Source organism: Adelges cooleyi, unplaced genomic scaffold, assembly GCF_023614345.1.
Source record: "Adelges cooleyi isolate 19-005CV unplaced genomic scaffold, UGA_ACOO_1.1 ACOO_flye_CR_arks_rails_tigmint_CR_PRNA_9, whole genome shotgun sequence".
NCBI lineage: Eukaryota > Metazoa > Arthropoda > Insecta > Hemiptera > Adelgidae > Adelges > Adelges cooleyi.
The window spans coordinates 15,776,197-15,799,196 of record NW_026096579.1 but is presented as its reverse complement, the minus strand read 5'-3'; the positions used below and the strand labels follow the sequence as shown (position 1 = coordinate 15,799,196).

General features: G+C 32.3%; 1 protein-coding gene and 1 long non-coding RNA gene across 2 annotated transcripts; both read right to left on the bottom strand.

The window, feature by feature from the left end:
• Positions 1–1,628: 1,628 nt before the first annotated feature.
• LOC126846996 (helix-loop-helix protein delilah-like) lies at positions 1,629–6,068 on the bottom strand. Its single transcript, XM_050586916.1, has 2 exons — positions 5,453–6,068; positions 1,629–3,047 (listed from the first exon to the last, which is right to left on the bottom strand). Exons 1-2 carry the CDS (start codon positions 5,653–5,655, stop codon positions 2,489–2,491), a joined length of 762 nt encoding a protein of 253 aa, XP_050442873.1. The 5' UTR covers positions 5,656–6,068; the 3' UTR covers positions 1,629–2,488.
• A 9,653-nt stretch (positions 6,069–15,721) lies between these two features.
• Positions 15,722–16,640, bottom strand: LOC126846999 (uncharacterized). Its single transcript, XR_007686954.1, has 3 exons — positions 16,515–16,640; positions 16,403–16,451; positions 15,722–16,343 (listed from the first exon to the last, which is right to left on the bottom strand). It is a non-coding gene; the product is annotated as an uncharacterized LOC126846999 (long non-coding RNA).
• Positions 16,641–23,000: the final 6,360 nt, after the last annotated feature.

Genomic DNA, 23,000 nt, shown 5'->3' with positions numbered 1-23,000 from the left:
TTGGTCCTCTTCGAATTTTGAATGATTCTGATTTAGACTAGGTTTTTTCACCCCTACGACCTCCTTAAGCACAACAGCAATGGATAATAAAGGAACAATATAGTTTCCATTGTAAAGATGAACATTAGCATTGCAAATCTACAATATTGTATTGTATAATTCTACAGTAATAATTGTAGATTTGCTGGTTATTCAGATGTTATACTTACAAAAGTAAATAAATAAAAAATGTTATACACATAAGTATATACGAATTTGACAAGTGATACAGTATTATTGTTATTATTATTATATATAAGTACTTGTATCGCACGGTATTATGTATAAATCATTTTTATGAGTTGTGTAAAGTCATTGGGGATGGTATACTATCTCAGAGCTTGGTCGTAGCCTGTTGGTATTATATTGTGATTTCATTCATTCATAATCCGTTTCGTTTAATAATAATGGCGTATGATATTATTACAATAAAATAATAACAATAATGTCTTATTTTTTATGTGCAAGCCGACTTTATGATGTTGGCGCCGATCTTTGTCCAACGACGGCGTCGACAACAACAACAACAGAAGAAACGTTTTAAGACTTGGATATTGTTTTTAACGTTGGCCAAGTAGGTATAAATATTAAATGTATACTTGGAGCATAAAATGCTTCATTGGGTTTATTACCACGTTTTACCATAAAAATCACTTAAATAGCTAATCGTGTGCGATGTATGTTTTTTAAAACCGTATCAACATGCTTAGTCACTCGCCATTAATACATATTAATACAGTACTTACCACAACAGCTGTTGATGACCGATCCGAGTGCATAATTTAATAATAATATTGCCCGTTTTCGCGTTTTGTGTCGTTGATTAATTATTATTACTCAAAGAAAAGCTGTCGTCGACTAATTGCAATTAATATAATATTATCTTACAAAGTGTCATTTAGAGCAATAAATTATACGGCAAAACGATAAGAACTGTGTTCTAATGTGTTTTATATAATTTATTATGTATAATTGGTGTGGATTGGTGTAGTAACGGTAGGAGAGGGGGGGGGGAAATGCTAAACCATATTATTATTGCGATGCAAAATAATTTATTTCAAATCAATACTTAATATATATATAAATATATATTATGTACAAAACGTGTTCATATTGAATTTTTTTTACAAAAACTTAACATAATACAATATAATATATATATATGTATACTTGAATAATTTTTTAAAAAATATATACAAATAATAATAAAAAAAAAACGTACAGACGTTTTGTATAGATAGTAAAAACAGGTAGGTACATTTATAAAAAAATAGTAATAATTATTATTATATTCTAAGGTAACATAAAAAACATGGCGATTCATAAGATTCATTGCGCTTGGCCCGATGCGGTGCGGTGTTCAACCGAAATTAAACGACTAATACAAATAAATAAATAAGAAAAACCGACGAGAACCCCCTAAAAATGTGACGTAGGAAATAAGAAAACAATACAAGTCACACAAGTGTAGTGTGTTGTGTGTATAAGATGTATATTTATAAGAAGAGTGGTTATATGTATATATTGTTCCGGGGTGTCACACACGCCGACGCCGAAGGATGTAGAGGATGTGCACCAAGGAAATAATAGCCAAGTATATTACACAACCAGTTTCACCGGTTAGACATTTTTTATTTATCTTTTCATTTCATCGTCCCATAAGATTCTCGTCGATTGAAGCGTTTTGTGTTTATTTTGCGCAGACAAATACGACAGACAATAATAATAATAACTTAACACCGCCGTTGGTTACCGGCTAAGACGTTACACAGTGTTAAATTATTATCATCAACGGCAAACGACGGCTTACGATTTTCACAATATATATAGGTAGATAAGAAAAAAAAAATAATATATAGGTAGTATACACAGTATCACAGTTAAAAAAAATATGTTTAGACGGAAAAAAAAAATAAACGCAAGAAAAAAACGCTGGCGACCGTCACGTCATCCCTTACTATACTAAAACACAACATTAATAATTATTCCTACAGTATTATTATTATTATTTTTTTTAATATTACAAAGTCGAGATGACGACGCGTACCGTACCTACATTGCCGGTAGACAATAAAAAATCATAATGAGGACAATATTTCTAATTACATCAAAGTTAAAATAGGTACGTTTAAAAAAGAATGAATTTTGATAACTTACACATCAGAGCGTTAGAAGTTGGACTTATTTTTTATCTGTTTTATTTTGTATATTTACTATAATTTTTTTTTTTTTTAGTATGATTTTAGGATAGCGCGTCGCCAACTCGATTCCGTTTATAGTATTATCACAATACTGTCTAGAAACGTCTAGTTTGGCAGATTTTCACTCTGATGGTAAAAAAACGGTCGTTGTAAAGTACAACGTCGCGGCGGCGATATTCAATAATTACAAAACTAATATTATTATCTATTATTATTATGGCACCTCGAAGAAACGGGCGGCGGCCGGTCTAGCTGAACTCGGTGGCGAAGTTGTCTTCGAACATGTACGGGTCGCCGTTGAAGTCGATGGGCGGCAACGCGTGGTCGGCGAACGGCATGAACGACGAGGCGTCCGGGAAGTCGGCGGCCAACAGGGACGGGAATCCGACGTCGGTGGAGCACGACGACGGGGACAGCGAGTACGTGGACATGTCCCGGAACACCGGATCCAGGAAACAGCCGCCGCCGCTGCCGCTGCCGCCGCCACCGCCGCCGCTGCTGCTGCCGGGCGGCGTGGACACGGAACACTCGCTGAGCAGGTCCGGGGCGTACTCGCTGAGCAGCGAGTCCACGTCCGACTCGGACGGCGAAGTGGCGGCCAGCGTGGCCGGCGACGGCTGCGCGGACAGCAGACCGCTCAGCGCCGATATGTACTTCATGGCCAGCCGGAGCGTGGTGATTTTGGTGAGCTTCTCGTTGTGCGCCTCCACGGCCAGGTGCGGTACGGCTCGCCTGAGCGCTTCGAACGCCTCGTTGATCTCTCTCATCCTGCTCCGCTCTCGCGCGTTTGCGGTCTTCCTCCGATACCTGCAACAATGGTGAAACACCGCGTTGTAATCAAACGGATTCAATCAAATACCAAAGTACACGCACCAATATTCGTCACCAACGTTTGTCAACGTACATTGGTAGTACTATGTTTAAAGAATATTCCCCACAAATTTGGAGCTAATTTGACTAATTTAAAAACAAATAGTCATAACCTTTACAATTATTGAGCTATAAGTCACATTCAGTCAATTAAATGGCGAAAAAAAAAATGTCTGTCTAAACGAAACCCAATCACCAACAAATTTTAATCAGTGTGCCTGGACAATTGAACAAACATACTGGTATTTAGGGAAAAAATCTAGTCCGCATAGTCACAATAAAAGAGCATACGATTCCACAGAAGAACACATACACATCCACCGACTGAATGCCAAGTTGTTCTATTTTCGACTACAACACATAGGTATGGTGTTAATATTGGGAAAAAAATTTCAGGGAACCGTAGCTTCCTCTCTGAGGAAGCAAAATAAAACCCAATGGTTGTAAAAACAATACTTTTTCTACTCGGCATCGAAGTTATAAAGAAAATTGTATTAAAGCAAAATTATGAATTCTTTCATAAAAATATAAAAAAGCTTGGAAACTGTTTAAATATATCAGAGAGGACGTTTTAACTGCAACGACGAGACGTCTTGATTCGGTACAATAATTTTTTTCTCAACTAAATTATATTTTGTTATTGAATCGAAAAACGCACAACGAAAATACTAGTTACTACTATAATTGATAGCCTGTAAATTAATTGTATCTATTTATTTCATTAGAAAATCGCGCCTACGTGCGGGTTTTTAGGTTATCGTTTAATAAATACACATTAACACACCCGTTCGGTTAAATACAATCTAATTGAACTAACTGAAATGTTCGTCGAGAACATTTCTAGCTTTTAGTTTGTCTAAAAGTTACACAATTTAGTTCACTGTGCACACTATGAACTAATCCATACATATAGCGGCGTACAGCCAGAATATTCAAATAATTATAATAATTATACTATACTACACGATGACTGGTAAAACATAAAAACAATGTTAACATGTGTGATTTAGAAATTTGTCCACAGAAATCGAAAGTAAAGGGTTTTTGATTTGTATTTGTTTTACTCTCGAGTCTTGTACACAAACGTGACTACGATTAGCCTCATGTTTGAAAATGTGCATCGTAACGTGTGTCTCGGTTGAATTTAAATCAAACACAGACACACACACACACGTTCTTCTCGGACGAGGGGTGGATTCAATTATTATAAAAAAGGTCTAATGGAGTTTCCCCATTACCCTGACCAACAACAACAGTAAGGCGCATACATATAATGAAACACGGTTACATATCTACATAAATCACATTTTGGGCGGGACTCGAATAATAATACTTGTGTAATAATATATTGCTATGTTTACTATCAAACGGTCGTTAAGTCGAAATCCCACGAATTAATCAACGAAAAATAACTAAACAAGTTCATTAATTTTATTGTAAAGTATAGAATAAGCGTCTTACGATCGCAGAAATCGATCTACGCACAAAATTACTTGAAAAAAACCTAATAATTCTAATATTTTTTTTTCTGTTTTGGAGTTAAACACTTAATATAATGATAGGTATTGTAATACCCTATAAATTACCACACCTTATAAGCGCAGTGTCTTTGCTATATAATAAAATTATTCTATAAAACCATCCAGGCGAATAATACGAATAGTAGGTACAATGGAAATGTACACAAACGGTTAAACGACTCGGTTGTTTTACTAGATGACGTACACAAGGCAGGATATAAAATAAGTAGCCTATTAGAAAATACAACTTTGATAAACGCTACTTTATATGTTTGAAGCGCCTAGAACGGACAAAAAACATGATTTTATATTTTTTTACAGAACGGTTAAATAGTAAAATTAGTTAATATTTTTTTGTAACCGGCTTTATTTATATTGGTTTGTAATTAATTAATTTTTTTTATTTAACAGTATTTGATTTGTAGGTAGGTATAATTCACGGGATAAAAAATACATAGTTGGCCCAGCTAAATGTGTTCAACTAAAAATTTAGTTGGCTCGCCTATTTATTTAGTTATTCCAACTAGAAATGTATTGTGTACCTAATTTATATTAACGATAATTTTAGTATTTTTGTCTATGTTATATTGCATAATATATTTTTCCACAGCCGAGTGAAATGGGGATAATATTCCTCAACACTAACCGTTGGAAAATTTAAGAAACCGATTTCCTACATAATTTATATAAGAAATTATATTAAAATGTCTGCAAATATTATAATTCAGCAAATTTTTATATACTCAATTAGTTATTATTTTAACCGTATTTAATCCTATTATTTTTTTTTTTTTCGAGGTTAGAAATATAGTTAGTAGGTACCTGCTCAAGGGTTTGGGTTTCTGTCTCCGTTTGGCCGAACGGCCCCGACCCGAGGGTTTCCACGATGCTTCCTCGTTTTCTTCGTCGGGTTCTTCGCGCTTTAACGAAGCCCTAGGCCTCAGCGAGTATTTCTCCTGGACCATAATTGATTTCTCCTGCAACGGCACCACCGCGCTATTGTTGTTCGCGTCGAACTCGGTCATCGTGGGATATAATAATTAATAGATAATGGTTATCTTCTTTAGTTAAAAAAAAAAACAAAATAATAACAATTATTCACCGGCGTTATACCGGTAATAAACGTAACTCGAGATTGTATATTATGTTATGTGAAAACGAATTGTTTTTTAATTACAGAATATGACAATCAAAATTCATAGTTGAACACAAATAATTGAAACACACAAAAACACAAACGCCCGTACTGCACATTAGCCGGCTGGTCAAGTGCCAGGTTAGGTCGGCGGCGAAGGCAATATACTTAGGCACGGCCTAAGGTTATTCCATGGCGAGAAACGCGCGTGTTGGCCGTAAGACGGTTCGTCCGGCTGTGCGCGGTGTGTGCGAGTAAACGACCGTTAAAGTCTCCGGCAACAGACTGTGGTCTCGGCCGCCACCGCACGGCAGCAACCGAGGAGGACACGCGCTCGGTCTGCCCCTCTCTTGAGAAAAATAAAAACTAAGAATAATAATAATAATAATAAATAAAATATGTAAAGTACAACAGTAATACGACCACGCTGCCCCCGCGACGCCCAAAAAAAAAAAAAAAACAACCGGACCTATTATTTATGTTTCCTTTTTTATATCTATATATATATATATATATATATATATATATATATAGGTATATATACTCTCCACCGACCTCTCGCTCTTTTGGGTTCTGCACACGCGGTATATTATTATTATAAATTTGTTGCTGTTGTCCGTTGGCCTTTTCTGTTTCTTACCTATATACGACAACGATATGCTGGTTATAGGCTGAAATTTTCTTAATCGCGACTGTGATCTATTAAGGCGCGTTGTAAAGGCAAATTTTCACTAAAACATAATATTTCATACTAAAATTTGTAAACGTATATTATTTCAACACAAGAAACACGGGTCTATTTTGATATTTAGTTTATTTTTTTATTTTTTATAACCCGCATAAAGGCGACAAAAGTTCTGTTTTTTAACCCTTTGGCATATTATTTCCATCATCCTGTGTTCCCATTAAGTCAGATTTTTATTGTGAAAACATAAAAATATGTTGAATTCCTCGTCATGTCTTCTGTGGATTGTTTTCATTTCAATATGGGACTTTATGAGAACACAGGGTGATTGATGTGTGCCAAGGGTCTATTTACTTAATCGAAAATCAATATTTGTTTTGGCGTATACCAATACAATTTACATAAACTAAAACGAAATCACGGCAATTACGAAGACAAGAATATAAGTAGGTATACAGGGTGATTATTTTATCATGAACCACTCAATATCTCAAAGGGTTTAATAAGAAATTAAAATATTTTTTTTCATTTGGTTGTTATGCAATGTGATCTCAATTTTTCACAGTTTTTTTTGTTTTTATCCCCCCCCCCCCAACTTAGTTATTTTGATAGCAACTTTTGAAACTTAAATGGTAACGTAAATATTTTATTAATTTTTTTAATTGAAAATAATGTACTAAAAATGTTGACTTGTCAATAACCAGTTTCGGATAACTATTTTTGAAGTTATTGAAGTTTAAAGTTTAGGGCAGGAGGAAAGGTGGAGTGTAGTATTATTTTTATCTGCGCGCATTTCCCAACTACACTTCCTCTCACATCCTAACTTTAAAAATCTTATAACTCTAAAAATAGTTATCCAAAACTGGTTATTGACAAGTCAACATTTTTAGTACATTATTTTCAATTAAAAAAATTAATAAAATATTTACGTTACCATTTAAGTTTCAAAAGTTGCTATCAAAATAACTAAGTTGGGGGGGGGGGGGGTAAAAACAAAAAAAACTGTGAAAAATTGAGATCACATTGCATAACAACCAAATGAAAAAAATATTTTAATTTCTTATTAAACCCTTTGAGATATTGAGTGGTTCATGATAAAAGAATCACCCTGTATTGTAATTAACAATATTACAAATATTAAAAAACACAAACATGCGGACTGAGCTTTGTTTTTAACTAACCTACCGGTTTTTCAATCTAACGTTATTTTTAATTGATTGATCAAAAATTCTGTTCATAATCCATGAGTATTGTGAGAAGTACCTACTATAACAATAAAAAATAGAGCTGTAACATCGGTCGCCTTTGATTTTTTTTTTTGTTGACTTTTAAAGCCTTATTCACTTTTCATGCAACAACAGCAACGAATAATATGGTCATCACCGATAAAATATATGCTGCCATCTGGTGGTCAACATACATTTGTATACTAAAATACTCTTGTATTGTTTTAGATGTCTATCTATTCAATTTGCAATAATCATTAGTTGACTAGTTAGATAATTAATTAGTTACACACCCGCTATACTAGTTAATAAGAACATTCAAAAGTTAGGTATTATACGATTAATACAATTATTATAATGTATGATTACAATAGTTTTTTATTTGAATTTGTTTTATGTTAAATGCTACCTACTTATTAAGACAAAAATAGAAAAAAGTTTAAGTCAAAAAAAGAAAGACATGATGCACCACTGGCAGTGCTCAAGGATTCGCTGTTCCACTATTGACAGTTTGGCACGTACAAGAAGAATTATATCTCTAACTACCTTCATACTTCACAAAAAAAAAAGCTATTCGAATTAAAAAACGCCCTATCGCGTGAAGTATAACACAATATGTATAACAAAACACATGTGGGCAGAAACAATTGACTAGCTGGTATGCTTTTTCGCCTAGTATACAACGAGCGCCTTTTATATACCTACATAATATTATGAAAATTCACAATAGGTAATAATGTGATCTAAGTGCCAACGTTCAGCTAAACGACCTTCACGTCAACAATTTTTTATTTATATCATAAATAGTAGGTACACAAATGTTTCCAATCAGTAATTATTCATACTGTCAAATAGTAAATGAGAGCCAACCAAATCTCACAGATAATTCACATAGTTATCTAAACTTTGTGTAAAATGCAATTGAGCTTTTGCTACCTGTATAATATTAAATTTAACGTTTTTAATACATAGAATTTAAAAAAAAATTGTAATTTGTCCATGTACCCATAGAAAAAAATATTTATCATAGTAATACAATAATTTGATATCTACATAAATGTAACACGGTTTATTACTATCGTCCCACTTGATCCACAACATCACAATGAAAATTGATTTACTAATTAAAATTAGTGATTAAGTTTGTTAAATATTGACGTTTGTAAAAATACAATGTCAATAATCCACGCAGAGTTTTAGGTTCACTTATAACTCGAAGGTCACAAAAACGACTTCATTTAAAAAAATGTAAATTATACATTCAAAGTAACTGGAATAAAGTTTTCTTATGCAGATATATCAATTATTTCAAAATACTATAATATTAACAAAATCAAGGAACTTTCATTGTCAAAAAAAAAAATATATTAGATAAATTATATTTAACTTGAGATAAACAAATTTTAATAATACATATTTGAACATAATAATTCTGTATTGTCTTTTTATAAACATACAGGTACATAAATTGTTTACTATTCTTAAAAAATTAAAAATTATTATTCATTCATCTGTATTTAAAACTATATAGATGATATTGTTAACTGATGTAGAAATCATATAGTTTTGATAGGTACAATTGTTAATTCCAAAACAATTATGATAAGTATAATTATTACTGTATTGAACTGTATTGAATGTAAACAATAAAATAAATAAAACATTTTTTGAATAATAATGTATTGTTAAAATTAAAGCAAATAATATGTATGATGTATTGTACTAAAATTCTTATGTTATTCATATGCAACGAATAGATTTAAATAATACCATTGTATATAATATAATATCTAAGTATCTATTTATAATAATATATAACATTCTCATTTTTTAAAGTATAATTTGTTTAGTAATTTATTTCTAAAGAGAAATGAATTAAGGAGTTAACATATTTGATTTTTGAAATTTGTGACATATTTTTTTACTACGCTTTTCTAATATTACATTATTCACATTACTCATTAAGTGGTACAATGGTTACATAACACGCGTTATTGAACTAAAATATACTTACAATAGTGAGTATTTTCTTTGTAAGACCCACGCTAGTTTTATTATCATTGGACCTATGTCTTTTATCTCCATTTCTGTTGATCGAATCTAGCTAGTATTTGAGCATATGAATGGTTAAAACTTACAAATTTAAGTAACCATTGCTTTCATTAAACGTTGAAAACACCCAAACAAAAAATATATATATATTATTGTTTTTTACTTTATTGTTCATTGATTACAAGGTAATACTTTTAATAGTTGATAACTTATCAACTATAGGTGCGCATTGTTCCCAGCTATATAATCTAACTACCAATTAGAAATTTGCTAGGTGGACTTTAGAAATTCAAACTTCAACTGTACGCTTAAAGTTTTAATAATGCAATACTACTCTGTTCAATTTTTTTATTTTAGAATATTTTTGTTTTCAAATAATATATTTTATTTTATATCTAATGGTTAGAAGATAAGAATTATTTTGTTTAGCCAGGCATCATTTTAGTACCCCCTTAAATATGTAAGTCTAGTTACATTGTTAACAATTAACTGACCTATACGAAATGCTTACCGAAATCCCATTGTCGTTTCACAAACGTGACAAAGGCAATCTTTCCGGTTACCCTAGAAAAGAAAACCTTGTAAAGCGCGATGGCTACGATAAAAAATATATTATGATAAAATTAAATAAATTTAAAAAAAAAAACTTTCAAAAACCTGTTTCGCGCTTGTACCAGCGGCGGCCGCGGTTAACATATTACTATGAGTAGGTCATTGTGGGCACGGGTATATGTATATATATAATATTATATAGGTACTCCGTAGGCGCCGTTGCGGTTTTAGTTTTTTTTATGAATGAAAAATGGGTGGCGGCGATTGCGTAACGATTTAATTAGGTACTAGCGACCGGCCAAAACCTAGAAAAATAATAATAATAATATTAACATTTTATCTATCTACTATACTATACTATCCTTCTCCGTCAGACCCGCACACCGTCTTGGTGGGACTCATAGGCGGACGCGGACTTCCGGCGAAATGCGAAAAAATAGCGTGGGCTTGAGCTGTTGTCGCCCACGTGCTAGCCTTGGCGCCGCCGGTTTCATTCATTGACGGCCCGGGACACGGTGTGTGTGTAATAGTCCTCTGCATCTCACCTGTAACCATACTATCTGTTATAAGAACATATATATATGCATATACGGCTATTATAATAATATGTACATTTTCGATGACGGCCGTCGTCGCTATACAGGTAGGTCTCACACCTGGAAATATTACATATAGGTACCCGTCGACCACACCGTCTCTGGTGACTGATAATATAATAGTAAGTAGTATATATTTTTTTCATTCATTCATTCATTCTCACATTCACGTGACCTCATCCAACGGATTCGGCCTATCTGTCGCCGTTGACTAATATCCGGTCGATCCCCGTAATCGTTTCTTCGGTGCGGTTTTTTTTTATATAACCATACATAATAATTAAAATATCTTAATATATTTTGCAACGTCTCGGCGAAAGCGAATTATTTTCAACCACTCGCTCCTACAACCCCTGGAAATGTCTTGGAAATATTTTTTGAATTTATTAAATAGTGTGCGCAATAGTGCTGCATAGTCAGAAAGGTTAAAAACACTTTAACGATTTGATTTCTAGTGCGTTTAAAACTCGTTATGTACACAAGTGCACTAATCGTTAAACGCAGTGAAAAGTTGGTATGCCTACACAGTTTTTACCTAACGCTCGTTACACAATGATAGCTGTTGTATAAATGCAATTTAAATGAGTGTGCGAAACACCGTGTCAAGCCTATGTTGGACTCGAAGCATATAATATATAAACAATATTAGAAATTCAATTTAAGATGATTTTCCTATCACAAAAAGTTGTCCTGCTAAACATAACTTATTATAGATTGTTTTATGAAAATTGGCATTAGTGTTTATTATGATCTCCAGTTGGCTTCAACGACTCAAAGCCAGTCAACTTGTCGACTCAATATTGTGATTTACACATTTTCATCACTATAACTACACTTTTATTCTACTGCTCGCATAAACTGAACTGGGAATTGAGTGTGGATTGATTTTCATAGTGTCCAAAGGTGGTTGTGTTCACCAGTTTTGTTGGTGCTCGTTTTATAATTGTTCAGTGGAAACGTGCGGCTGAATATCAAAGTCGAAATACATAATATTCTATTATAATCGCAAAATAGGAAACGGCATGGTGTATAATTTTACAGTGTCGAACTGATTGTGCACAACAGTGTGTACCTGTAACAGTGTGGCTAAGGCGGTGGCGGTAGGTAATTTATCGCTGCGTGTAAACCATAAACGACAGAAAAGTTTCGCACACACTGTTGTATCGGTCTGGACGATCTCTGTGTTAGCAGCAGCCATAGAACTTGTGATAAATGATTAATCTGTCCGGACTGAGCAGGCAACGACAGCCGTGTACAACACTTCTTGGCCTAACCGTGCGACGATCCGGTTGTACAAATCGATCGGTCTTTGTCTTAGAAATAATTATTTTTTTAAAAGTTTTTTCACCCTCCCCTCCTCTCCATTTGTCACTGTTTTCTTATCAGAAGCCATTATCAGCTGGCTCTTATCAGCTATCCCTTATCACTGTTGAGAAAATGTTCGACAGACTCCCATAAGAAATATTTATGTCAACTTAACGTTAAATACAACCGACAAACTTGATTGTTGGAGCAATTTTAGTTATACCTATGTATGATTCATGATAATAATGATCAATTCAACCCAGGGGGTAATTTGTTCACATTATGTGAAAGAGCTTAAAGTAAGTTTGCGCATCCGATGACGAAGAGATACGTCATGAAACTTTCGAGTGATTCATAAACGGCAAATGCGATTTGTACAAAAAAAAAAAGTGACTAATTTTTTAATCTCTTAAGAATTATGTTGCGCCATAACATTTACTCTGAAAACAAATAATTCATACATACAACTATATTCATACATAGTATTTTAGAATTATTCTAACCTGCCAAGTATAAAAACGATGAAAGATGCCGAAGAATAATACCGAAAAACTAATTCAACCTTAACTTGTGTTCCTATTTTGTATTAATTGGGACTAGTTTTTAGCTTGGATACAAATAAATTGGAACTGTTTTTTCTAACATTAAAGACCGAGAACGGGTATTTGTGCGTATCTATTATGACGTTGTCATAATCGTCAAAATTAACGATATCCGGTGAAAGTTGTCTGATGCATACTTAAGAAGTATATTATTGAAACTTATTTACGCATAAAAAATAACATTATTAATTATGTAAAAAAAAAACAACAAAATATCTATATAATGTTAAGAGTACAAATTATTTATTGCAGAGTACAAATCGTGAAAGTACATACATAAAGTTAATTCATTAATGTTCTAAACTGTTTGTTTTCACTTGCCATATTGAAACAATGCATAAGTTATATTTTCCTTTAGAGTTGTTTGAAAAATGTATAAAAAAATCAGGCTAATTTTTTAGTTTTAAGCAACTGCAAAAATTGTACAGTTAAAATTGTAGGTAAGTACAAATACTCACGGCTGAATGAGTTATCGACCGGTATTGGAGATAATAACCAGTCAAGTGTATAAATCAATTTAAACATGTGAAATAAATAATTTAGATAGTAGCTTTCAAAAGATAGGATGAAAAGTTGTTTCCTATACTATAAACATTCCACGGTGCATGGACGAGACAACTGTAGAGTCTTGCAAGGAATATTAAGGATTGTATCAGAATCAATATTAATGTCCACGCAGCCACTGCAGTCATAGATCACGATGATCACCTTTCATATGAAAAAGATTTTTTAAAAAAATACAAAAATGATGAGACTTTGAGCTGTGCATACATATTCAAACACAATACCTGTTAATCTTCATTGTGTCATTTTGTCGTTTTTACATTAATCTAATTTAACTAAATTATTAGCAATTTATAATCAAATATAAGACATAATAATATTAATTGATTGCACGTCAATTCAACAAAACAATATTATTTTTGGACTCAACGTAAGAGTTGTAAAGATTTAAAAAAAAATATGAATACCCAATGAAATGTTGTTATTAACTGTGATTTACCTTGGGAGAATAATAACAAGATAATTCGTAATCCTTCTTTTAGAGTCGATTGATAAGAAAGAAAAATAATTTATTTTGTTTTTTTTTTATTGAATAAAACGTAGGTATAATTATTACTTTGTCCAGTTCTAATAATATAAAATTGAATTATTATTTCTTCAAAAAAAAAACAAAAAATAGTAATTAATGTTTTGATCTATAGTTGTACATTATCTTGTTATGTTTATCTTTTAGAAAATATGTATATTTGTCCTACGCATTATCTGTCTTTGAGAGTTATCTGCACAGTACTATTATTATTTATTACTTATCGTAAGGCACGCCTATTATTACATTTTCATGAGTTCCTAATGTGATTATATTATTATAAATAAAGATTCAATATTTAAATCGACAAACACCATGACAATAATATTATAATAACAAGAAAGAAGTCCACATTTCAACCCAAAATAATATTGGTTAGATCAACATTATGTCAGGTATATAATAAAAAGAAACAGAAAATATAACTCCACGACTTAGTCGCCACACTTTGGTGATTTGCAGTTAAAGTTTGTATAAAACTATACTTGTTGTTGTTTTAAAAGTTAAAAAAAAAGTAATTGTTTGTTTACTGTCATTAAACCAAACTAAATTGAGTCAACATAATAATATGTCTACAATGTTAAGTTAGGCATCATTATTGTTTTTGATTATGTTAATATTGCACAATTATTGTAAAAGTAATTACAATTTTTGCATTTAAAATTAAAAGCAACATACTATTCGTTTTTAAAAATATACTTAGAAAGTTTAGTAATGACACAGGCAAACCACTATCACTGTTTGACCCTACTCGGTGGCAAAGTAATTTTAATGAGCGACATTCCATACAGTTACACCTAGCAATTATTATCGCGTTTCAATTATAATAATTATAATTGAATATAATATAATATATATATATATATTTTTTTTTTTTTTTTTCGAAAAATATCTTCCCATTGATTATACCCGCTCGGTTTGTACCGCCAAGATAAACATCTATTTTCCGTTTGCTTCCAACCGACCGCGTGAACCGAAAAAGAATCCACCCTTTATTTAATATAGGAATTCCCATTCTAACTGTCAAGTCAAACGGTGAGAAATCTTAACGGAACTCTATTGGAAAAATGTAGATAATTATCGGTCAATCATTAAAACAGTAAGTTTAAAAAATATTTGACGGGATATGAGCAGATAAGTAATAATACCTAGTTGAATTAATAATCCCTTTAATTATCTTATACGCTAAAATCTGTAACACAACAAATACACAATTCCATATACCAACCGTGGTTTTGTCGATATTTCCTGCAAGTAAGACACGTGAACCGAAGATTGATGATGGACAATGACGGTTGCATTAGCAGCAGCAACGGCGAAGGAGACGAAAGCTAATAATATGGCGACCACGGCCCAGTTGTCACCGGGTTTGCACAAGACTACAACCGTGATTTATGCCTCGTGCACATCTATAAGAAGATCACCGTACACCGTTAACCTTAGCATCACAATACCGCCGTCACAATGGTATGAGCATAAGATAAGTTCGCCAATATACAAACTATTGTTGTACATGATAAAAACAGCTTATGAAAATTATTTTATATTTTCATAATTTTATTGATACTTTTTGGTAAACAATTTTTTTTTTAATATTGTAAATATGAAAAAAGAAATAGAAATTTTAAATTTTGATTCTTTAAAATGTAATTAAGCTTGTTTATTTTAGACTATTTGCTATTCAGTAAAAACATGCCAATTCATGAACTCCCAGGCACTAATTATTATTATTATTGAAGGGGCCTCTACACCAACGTATTTTTTATCATAAACAACTTATTATAATATTTCAACAGTACATTCTTCAACACTTGCTTGGTGTTTCGATCGAAGTACATTTTGAATTTTTTTGTTTTTAATGTTATAGTAAAAATCATTCGACACGTTTAAAAATTGTAATTTTTCACATGGAAATAATTAAAAAATGATGCCACTACGATGGAAAATTAAATCAGACTATTTTTAAGGTGGTTCAAAGTGGAGACATACGTTTTTGTCCAAAATATGCATTAAATAAGTTGGAACAAAAAACAAAATATGTAATTTAAAAATACATCCTTCTACCCTGTGTTAATTCATAAACGTTTACAACAATTTTGGTTAATGTTAAGTTTTATTGAAAAATCGCCTATACGATGCAACGTAATAAATACTGGTGTAGAGGCCCGTTAAAATATCCAAACAAAAAGTATACGCGGCAATAATTTTAATATAATCAGATATACCTACTATAATTGCAAAAAATCAACCAATTTTTTGTCCTCTATGGCTACTATAATAATTATTATTGTATAAAGCAAGCATAATATATAATCTCTATTTCACTAATCCGATTCATAACACAACAGTCGATCGATTTTAAACCAAACGACCATTTTTTGAAGGAGATCTCAATCTTGAAAACCGATAAAGCCGATTGTGTACAGTGCATATAGATTGAATTTATGCAAATTTTTACAACGGTCATTTCCTGCGAATAAACCAACAAAATAATTACAAGTGTATATATAATAATATAATATAATATACTTATATAGCGCGTGTATTGTTGAACCGGTCCGAGATGACAATATGCAATCTATAAGCGAGGCTCAAATATTATATATCCATAGTAATAATAATAGCCAACGAAAGAAATTACCATGCGACGACGACGACGACTGTACATAGGTATGGAGAAAATGTTTTTTATGTAAATTATGTGCATTATTATTATTATTACGGACAGAGTTCAGAGCAACAAGCTGTAGCTAGGCACCGATCAGAGTCCACAAAGGAAATATGGGCGTTGTGCTTGCACGGGTACCATGCACTTACTATACACACAGAAAACAGTTTATGCACATAGGAAGTGACGACACGTCCGCCGCTAGAAGCCCACGTCCTCGTCCGGCATATTACATATTATTATACTTGGGGACTGAAACATTAGCCTAATGCAAAACCTACACACGGTACCACCATAATAATATTATTGTTATTGTGTTATTATATCATATAGAATTCGATGCGGTAAGTCGGTATTTACGACCCAATTGGGGTGGGGGGGGGGGCAGAGGGTTATTGTGTTTGGCTTAGGTCTAAGGTATGTGTGTTTTCGCTGCGTGGAAAAGAAAATTATTATCGTTATTATTTTTTTAATCTACATATTTTTTTTACCGTTGCAAAGCCGCCGTGTTACAACAAACAATATGCGTACAATGTACTTAAACAGCGACGAGACGGTCAAACATATACATACTCATACTATACTTGAACCTATAGGGTTATGCGAGGTACTGTAAATGACCATTTAATTGTAAAATGAATCCACTTTTGTATTTGTTATTCTTGAATAAACAGCGAGTACACGTTCACACGATCAATTAAAAGTAAGCGCTGAACAAGACTGATCTAAAACAATCTCTGAAACATTATCAAACAACCGGTATTCATAGGCGTACAACAGATTCTCCGTGGATAAAAAAATATGCTAAATACTTGTACACATAATAAAAACCAAAAAGTACAATGTAGACATTTTTACTAGCAAAAACCAGTAAAACTTCTTACTTACTCTTTATTTTATTTTTGTTTATGTAAAACTATAAAAGTGGACCTACTTAAAATTAATATACCTGTCAAAAAAAAAAAAAAATAAAAAAAATAGTAACGACATTTTTAACTGAAATGCGATTTTGGTTTGTGGTATAAAATGTATAAACGAATAAAACCGAATAATATAATATTATGCATGTATACAAATGATAATAATAAATTGTCCTACGTTCGGTTTCGACCAAGATGCGTTTCGCTAAAATCCTGAAATGATGACTCATAAAAATGGAAACAACTTAAGTCGCTCGCAAGATAATCCCGTCTCGGGGGGGGGGGGAAATAGTGAATCAATTGGACGCGCCCAACGTTTATAAATACCTACAATAGTTTTTTTTAATAAACGCCTCCGGCAAATATTAGGACTTAAGAGTAGGTGATGGTATAAACAACGAATCGCATTTTTCCATTTACCGGATTATTATAGCCTCAGACGTGCTACCGTAACCCGAGGGCGCCGACAAAACGAGAACAGCTCCCCAAGAATATTATTATTTTTGTTCAAATGATAATAATAATTATTATTAAATAGAGCGGCCGGCTTATGTAGATCATGTTTCGTGTATAATTATAATAAACACACGTCGTCCGTTCGAGTTTTCTAAGTACCCCGCTTATAAAATATTATATCTGATAAAAATTTCGAACGGCTATTGAAGTATCTTATCACGCCTCATCAAAACGGTACACTCATCTCTTTACAGATATATATATATATATGTATATATAATGAACTAGATTGCTCAGTAGTGATAAAAATGGAAGTCGACGTCAGCCATTTTCGTGGGATTTATGTGTATAAAAAACGGTGGATAACCGGTAAAGTTTTAAAGTTATTAAAGTTAAAAATTAAGGACGGGTGGGGGAGTGCGGTAGAGTAATGCGGTTGTATCAAAACAATAATACCATTCGCTCTTCCTCCAGTCATATATTTTTAACTTCAATTTAACTAATAATTATTCTGCAAACTGGTTGACCAACTAACTGGTTAGTCACAATGTTCAGAAAATTATTCTACTATTAAAAAGCGAATTAAAGGTAAACGTTTTGATTTAAGTTTCAAAAGTTGATAGACCTATGAAAAATAATAAAAAAGGTAAATATTTAGTAATTTCATAATATTGAAAAATCACAAGAGGGGAGGGGGTAGAGATGCGATAAGTGATAACCTTGTACATATTTTAAGCTATGTATAAACCGTTTAAAATAAAATTCCAAACGCAAAATAGATGGACGGTAAAAGTCTTCAAGTTAACCACTAACCCGGGGCTAAGTTCAGTAATAAAGAAATCCGAAGACCTAGTGATTCTATATAGGTCTTACGCAAATAGCGATTTAAAAGAAAAGTAAATCGGTTTATAGCGAATATGTTTTAGCGGAATGGTTGCAAGTCGACCGTTATGAGATAGTATAGTAGTAATAATAATATTTTTTAATACCTATACATAAACACAAGTCATCCGTAATAATGGTATTTGCGCGATTCTCGTGGACCAGCTTAGGTTTAACATTATGACGGATTTAACGGCGGTCGTATTTAAGTATTTAAAAGAAAAAAAATAGGGCGTCTTCGAAAACGGCAAAACCTAACTTAACCTAGTATGAACCGACTACTCGTAATAATAATTTTTTTTTTTTTAACTTAGTGGCACACACAAGCGGTGACACGACCATTGTTTATGCGCGTGTCTTAACATCGTTCGGGTACCTATACAGCTGCTGCCGCTGCTGCTGCTGCTGCCCTTCGTGACTTCGGTGACATCACACACAAAGGGTAGGTATTTATGATTTCTCAAGATGTATTCGTGATTGTACGGACTTCCGACTATTGCGAGCAATACGACAACGATGACGGTTTTAGACACATACATTTAGTATTATTATTATACTAATATCGTGTCGTGTGTGTAGGTATACCTACAGTACGGTTACAAAAATAATACCAATGCAAACCGATACACTATATTATATACTATAATATTACCCATACGAAGCATATTATCATAAACCTATCCTGACGCATGGCCGACCGGTGGAGAGGTGAATCTCGTGAACGACATTCGACTTGTTTGTATTATAATATATTGTTATCATGATATTTTGCCCCTATTTTAATGCGCACACGCCGCTTGATTGAAGTACCTATTTCGCTTTGCCCGTTTTTACAGTTATTGTTTCTTCACGAATATTTGAGGTAGGTATGTAAAGTAAACAAAAGAACTAAAACCAGCATGACCACACAAAAGAAAGAAAAACCTCTTTATTGTTGAGCAGTTAGCACTCTATAATAATATGATAAAATAAGTTTTTACCACTTATTTAATAAAATGTGAACAAAATGGCATATACAAATGTTCACTATTTTGTTATTCTACTAGGCGTCATTCTTTTTCTATAATAGGGTGTCTTGTCGCACAACAATAAGGTACCAGGTGTCTAAGTTTAACATATATCTCGCTAAATTAAATTTCCAACAAAAACCTAACAGTGAAAAAGGGCCAAGTTGTAGACCCCCTCCCAAAAAAGTCAACCTATCAAAGTAGTGATATCTACATTACATTTATTACAGAAACTAAAAAAAAACTAAATTAAAAAGTTAAATTGATTAAACTTAAGCGCAAGATAAGGCATTAATTCCTAGCCTAGTACTAATTCTAAACTCTTAAATAACTTTATTTGAGGTAGTCGGTAGTTATAAAAATATAATAAAAGAATTGGTCGGATCAGTAAGAACATAAATAATTGTAATATTGACACTTAAATAATATAAATATAAAATAGTTTTTAAATTATTATTACTTCGTTGCAAATTACAAAATTAATAAAAACGCAATTTATATTTAACACACTGTTGATTTTTATTACATTTATTAAATACACTGAATTCATTTGTCGAAAAATAATATTAAAATACATTTCACCTATTGCAAAAAAAAAATTATGCTTCATAAATTTAACAATATAACACGTCAACAAGACACATTTAACATTTTTAACTGGTTACAATATTAATAATGACAAAAAAACAATAAAATAGTTATATTATCTGGGTTTTTGTAATTCTGAAATTACCGGTGTTAGTCACTAGGAATATCAAAAACCATTTTGTCTGCCTCCCTGTTGTAATAAAAGCCAAGATTGATCAAGTGTTCGCTTATGCGTGTTATGTAAATATTCAATCTGGTTATATAGAAATCGTAGAGATGCCCTTCCATTTTTTGCGTGATATATTCATGGTTTAAATCGTCTATTATGAAGACACTCTGTTCTGGCACGCAGTTGGCGTTCAAAATGTTCCCTAGGGCGTTGGCGAGAATCAGGATTTGTCTTGTGTTATTTATTTCTCCGTCATTGAATTTCCTAAAAGGGTCGTATGTTTGGAGAAATTTTCGAATCGACGACAAAATTCCGTAAAATGGACTTGGAAGTATAGTTTGGTCGGAATATTGATGCATCAATTCAAGTGTGCGCAATAGTTCAAGTACTATAAACGCACCGTAATCGACCATTATTTTGAGACCAATACCACAATCCGAAATATCACGGTCGATATTTGGCGATACACTTTTGCACTCATCACCTGTATAAACCATTAACCAGAGAAAGTCATGCAATTCTGGTCCGTAACCGCATTGCATCAGATAAGGGAAAACTTTCAACTTTTCCATTGAACTGAATCTACTAGATATATTACCCTTCGTTATACGGCCCAGCTCGCAGTTGATCGAAACGAACCGCATCTTCTGCCAATGTTCATCACTGCAAATATGGTTGACTTGCTTCAACAGGTCAACAGGGGTACTAATGAAACTATTCGTCTGGTGTTTGATGCACACAACGACTAGAGCAATTAAAATCTTTACGGTAAAATGTTTTCTCATAATAAATCGCGTAGACGACATAATTTTTGACTCTGCAAAAGGAATATGAACTACCTATAGTCGATAACACAAACAAAAAAAAGACTAAATTAATTGGATTTGTGCCGCGTAGCTTGTAACAGCAGTCCGTACAATAGCGAACAAACATGCACACAGTGTTTACCTAAGATAGTCGTTTTAATTAAAAGTCATATATCATACTGCCACGAAATGTATGTGTGTACTCACACTGAAAAAAAAATATACACGTGTAGCACAATTATTGTATACAATATGTCTTACTGTGTACCTATTTAAAATCCTCGAGATTTCTTCTGCTTTAACGCCCCCTCGTGTTGTGGTATCATTGAGGAAAGGTGTCTTGCTAACTATTTGTTAACTTTTTGAGTTTTAATTTTGTGGTGACATAATATCCATAATATTCTATGTCCAGCATAGCAGAGGTCATTGTTGACAAATTTATTTTAAGGTTTTCTAAAGGCAGAGTTGTCTGTAAGGAACACTTCTAGGGAATTCAAACACAGTAATATTTGAAGAATTTCTATTTCTCTGTGCTTCAATAATATCACCGATCCTTTGTTTAGTTGTATGTTTAAAACTATAATGTTAATATTATGTAACGTTTTAATCTTTGTTTCTACTAATTTAATTGTTGATAAGTTATTAGATGGTACTTCTTGCGTGTCAATTTGTTAATGCCTAAGATCAGTGTAATTTTCAAACCTTAAATCCAATCACTAAACTTAAAATAAAGAAATGGAGAAATAGATTCTGTACATCCTAGATCTAATGAATATTTGTTGGTTATTTTTATGGTAATTTTTAATTTTTGGTATTTTAAAGTACCTTTCAGGTTCAATTTCTGTTCTTAGGAGTGAACCGAAGAACTTACAGGCAATTAGAGTTAAAATTTAAAAAATTATCAAATTTTGTTTTTAATTGCTTGATTTTAAGAGTAATAGAATGATCTTTTTTTTAGTCTGTATGACTAAGCATTGTTTGAATAACCTATATGAATTTCATTACTGTCAAATCCCTTCAATGCAATTTTTTTTCAATACTTAAAAAAGTTCTTTTTTAAAATAATTATATTTTATAGTTGAGTTTTAAATGCACTTAATCTCAATTTATAACTAGGTACTTTATTCAAAATTACATAATCGTTAAAAACACCTTTTATATTTCACACTGTTATATTTTATTATAATATTGCATAAATTTAACTAACTTATCTAAAAATAATTATTAAATTTAATTAACATAAGTTATAACTTATAACAGTATAACACGTTAGTGGGACACATTTAACGTTATGCATTTTAACTGGTTACAATTTTTATAATGATAAAAAAAAAATAGTTATCTTATCTGTGTTTCTGTATTGTTGAATTTACTGGTCACTTTGAATAGGAGTAATATACTCCATTTTGTCTGTGTCCACGTTGTAAAAAATACCAAGTTGGCTCAAGTGTTCGCTTATGAGTGTTATGTAAATATTCAATCTGGTTGTATACAAATCGTAGAGATGCCCTTCCATTTTTTGCGTTATATATTCATAGTTTAAATCGTCTATTATGAAGACACTATGTTCTGGCACACAGTTGGCGTTCAAAATGTTCCCTAGGGCGTTGGCGAGAATCAGGATTTGTCCT

What these genes read in the sequence shown, in the direction of transcription:
- LOC126846996 (XM_050586916.1), bottom strand. Translation starts at nt 5,655, where the DNA reads ATGACCGAGTTCGACGCGAACAACAATAGCGCGGTGGTGCCGTTGCAG. An exon ending in AAACCCAAACCCTTGAGCAG is followed by an intron (nt 3,048 to 5,452) that starts GTACCTACTAAC and finishes CCATTGTTGCAG; the next exon opens with GTATCGGAGGAAGACCGCAA.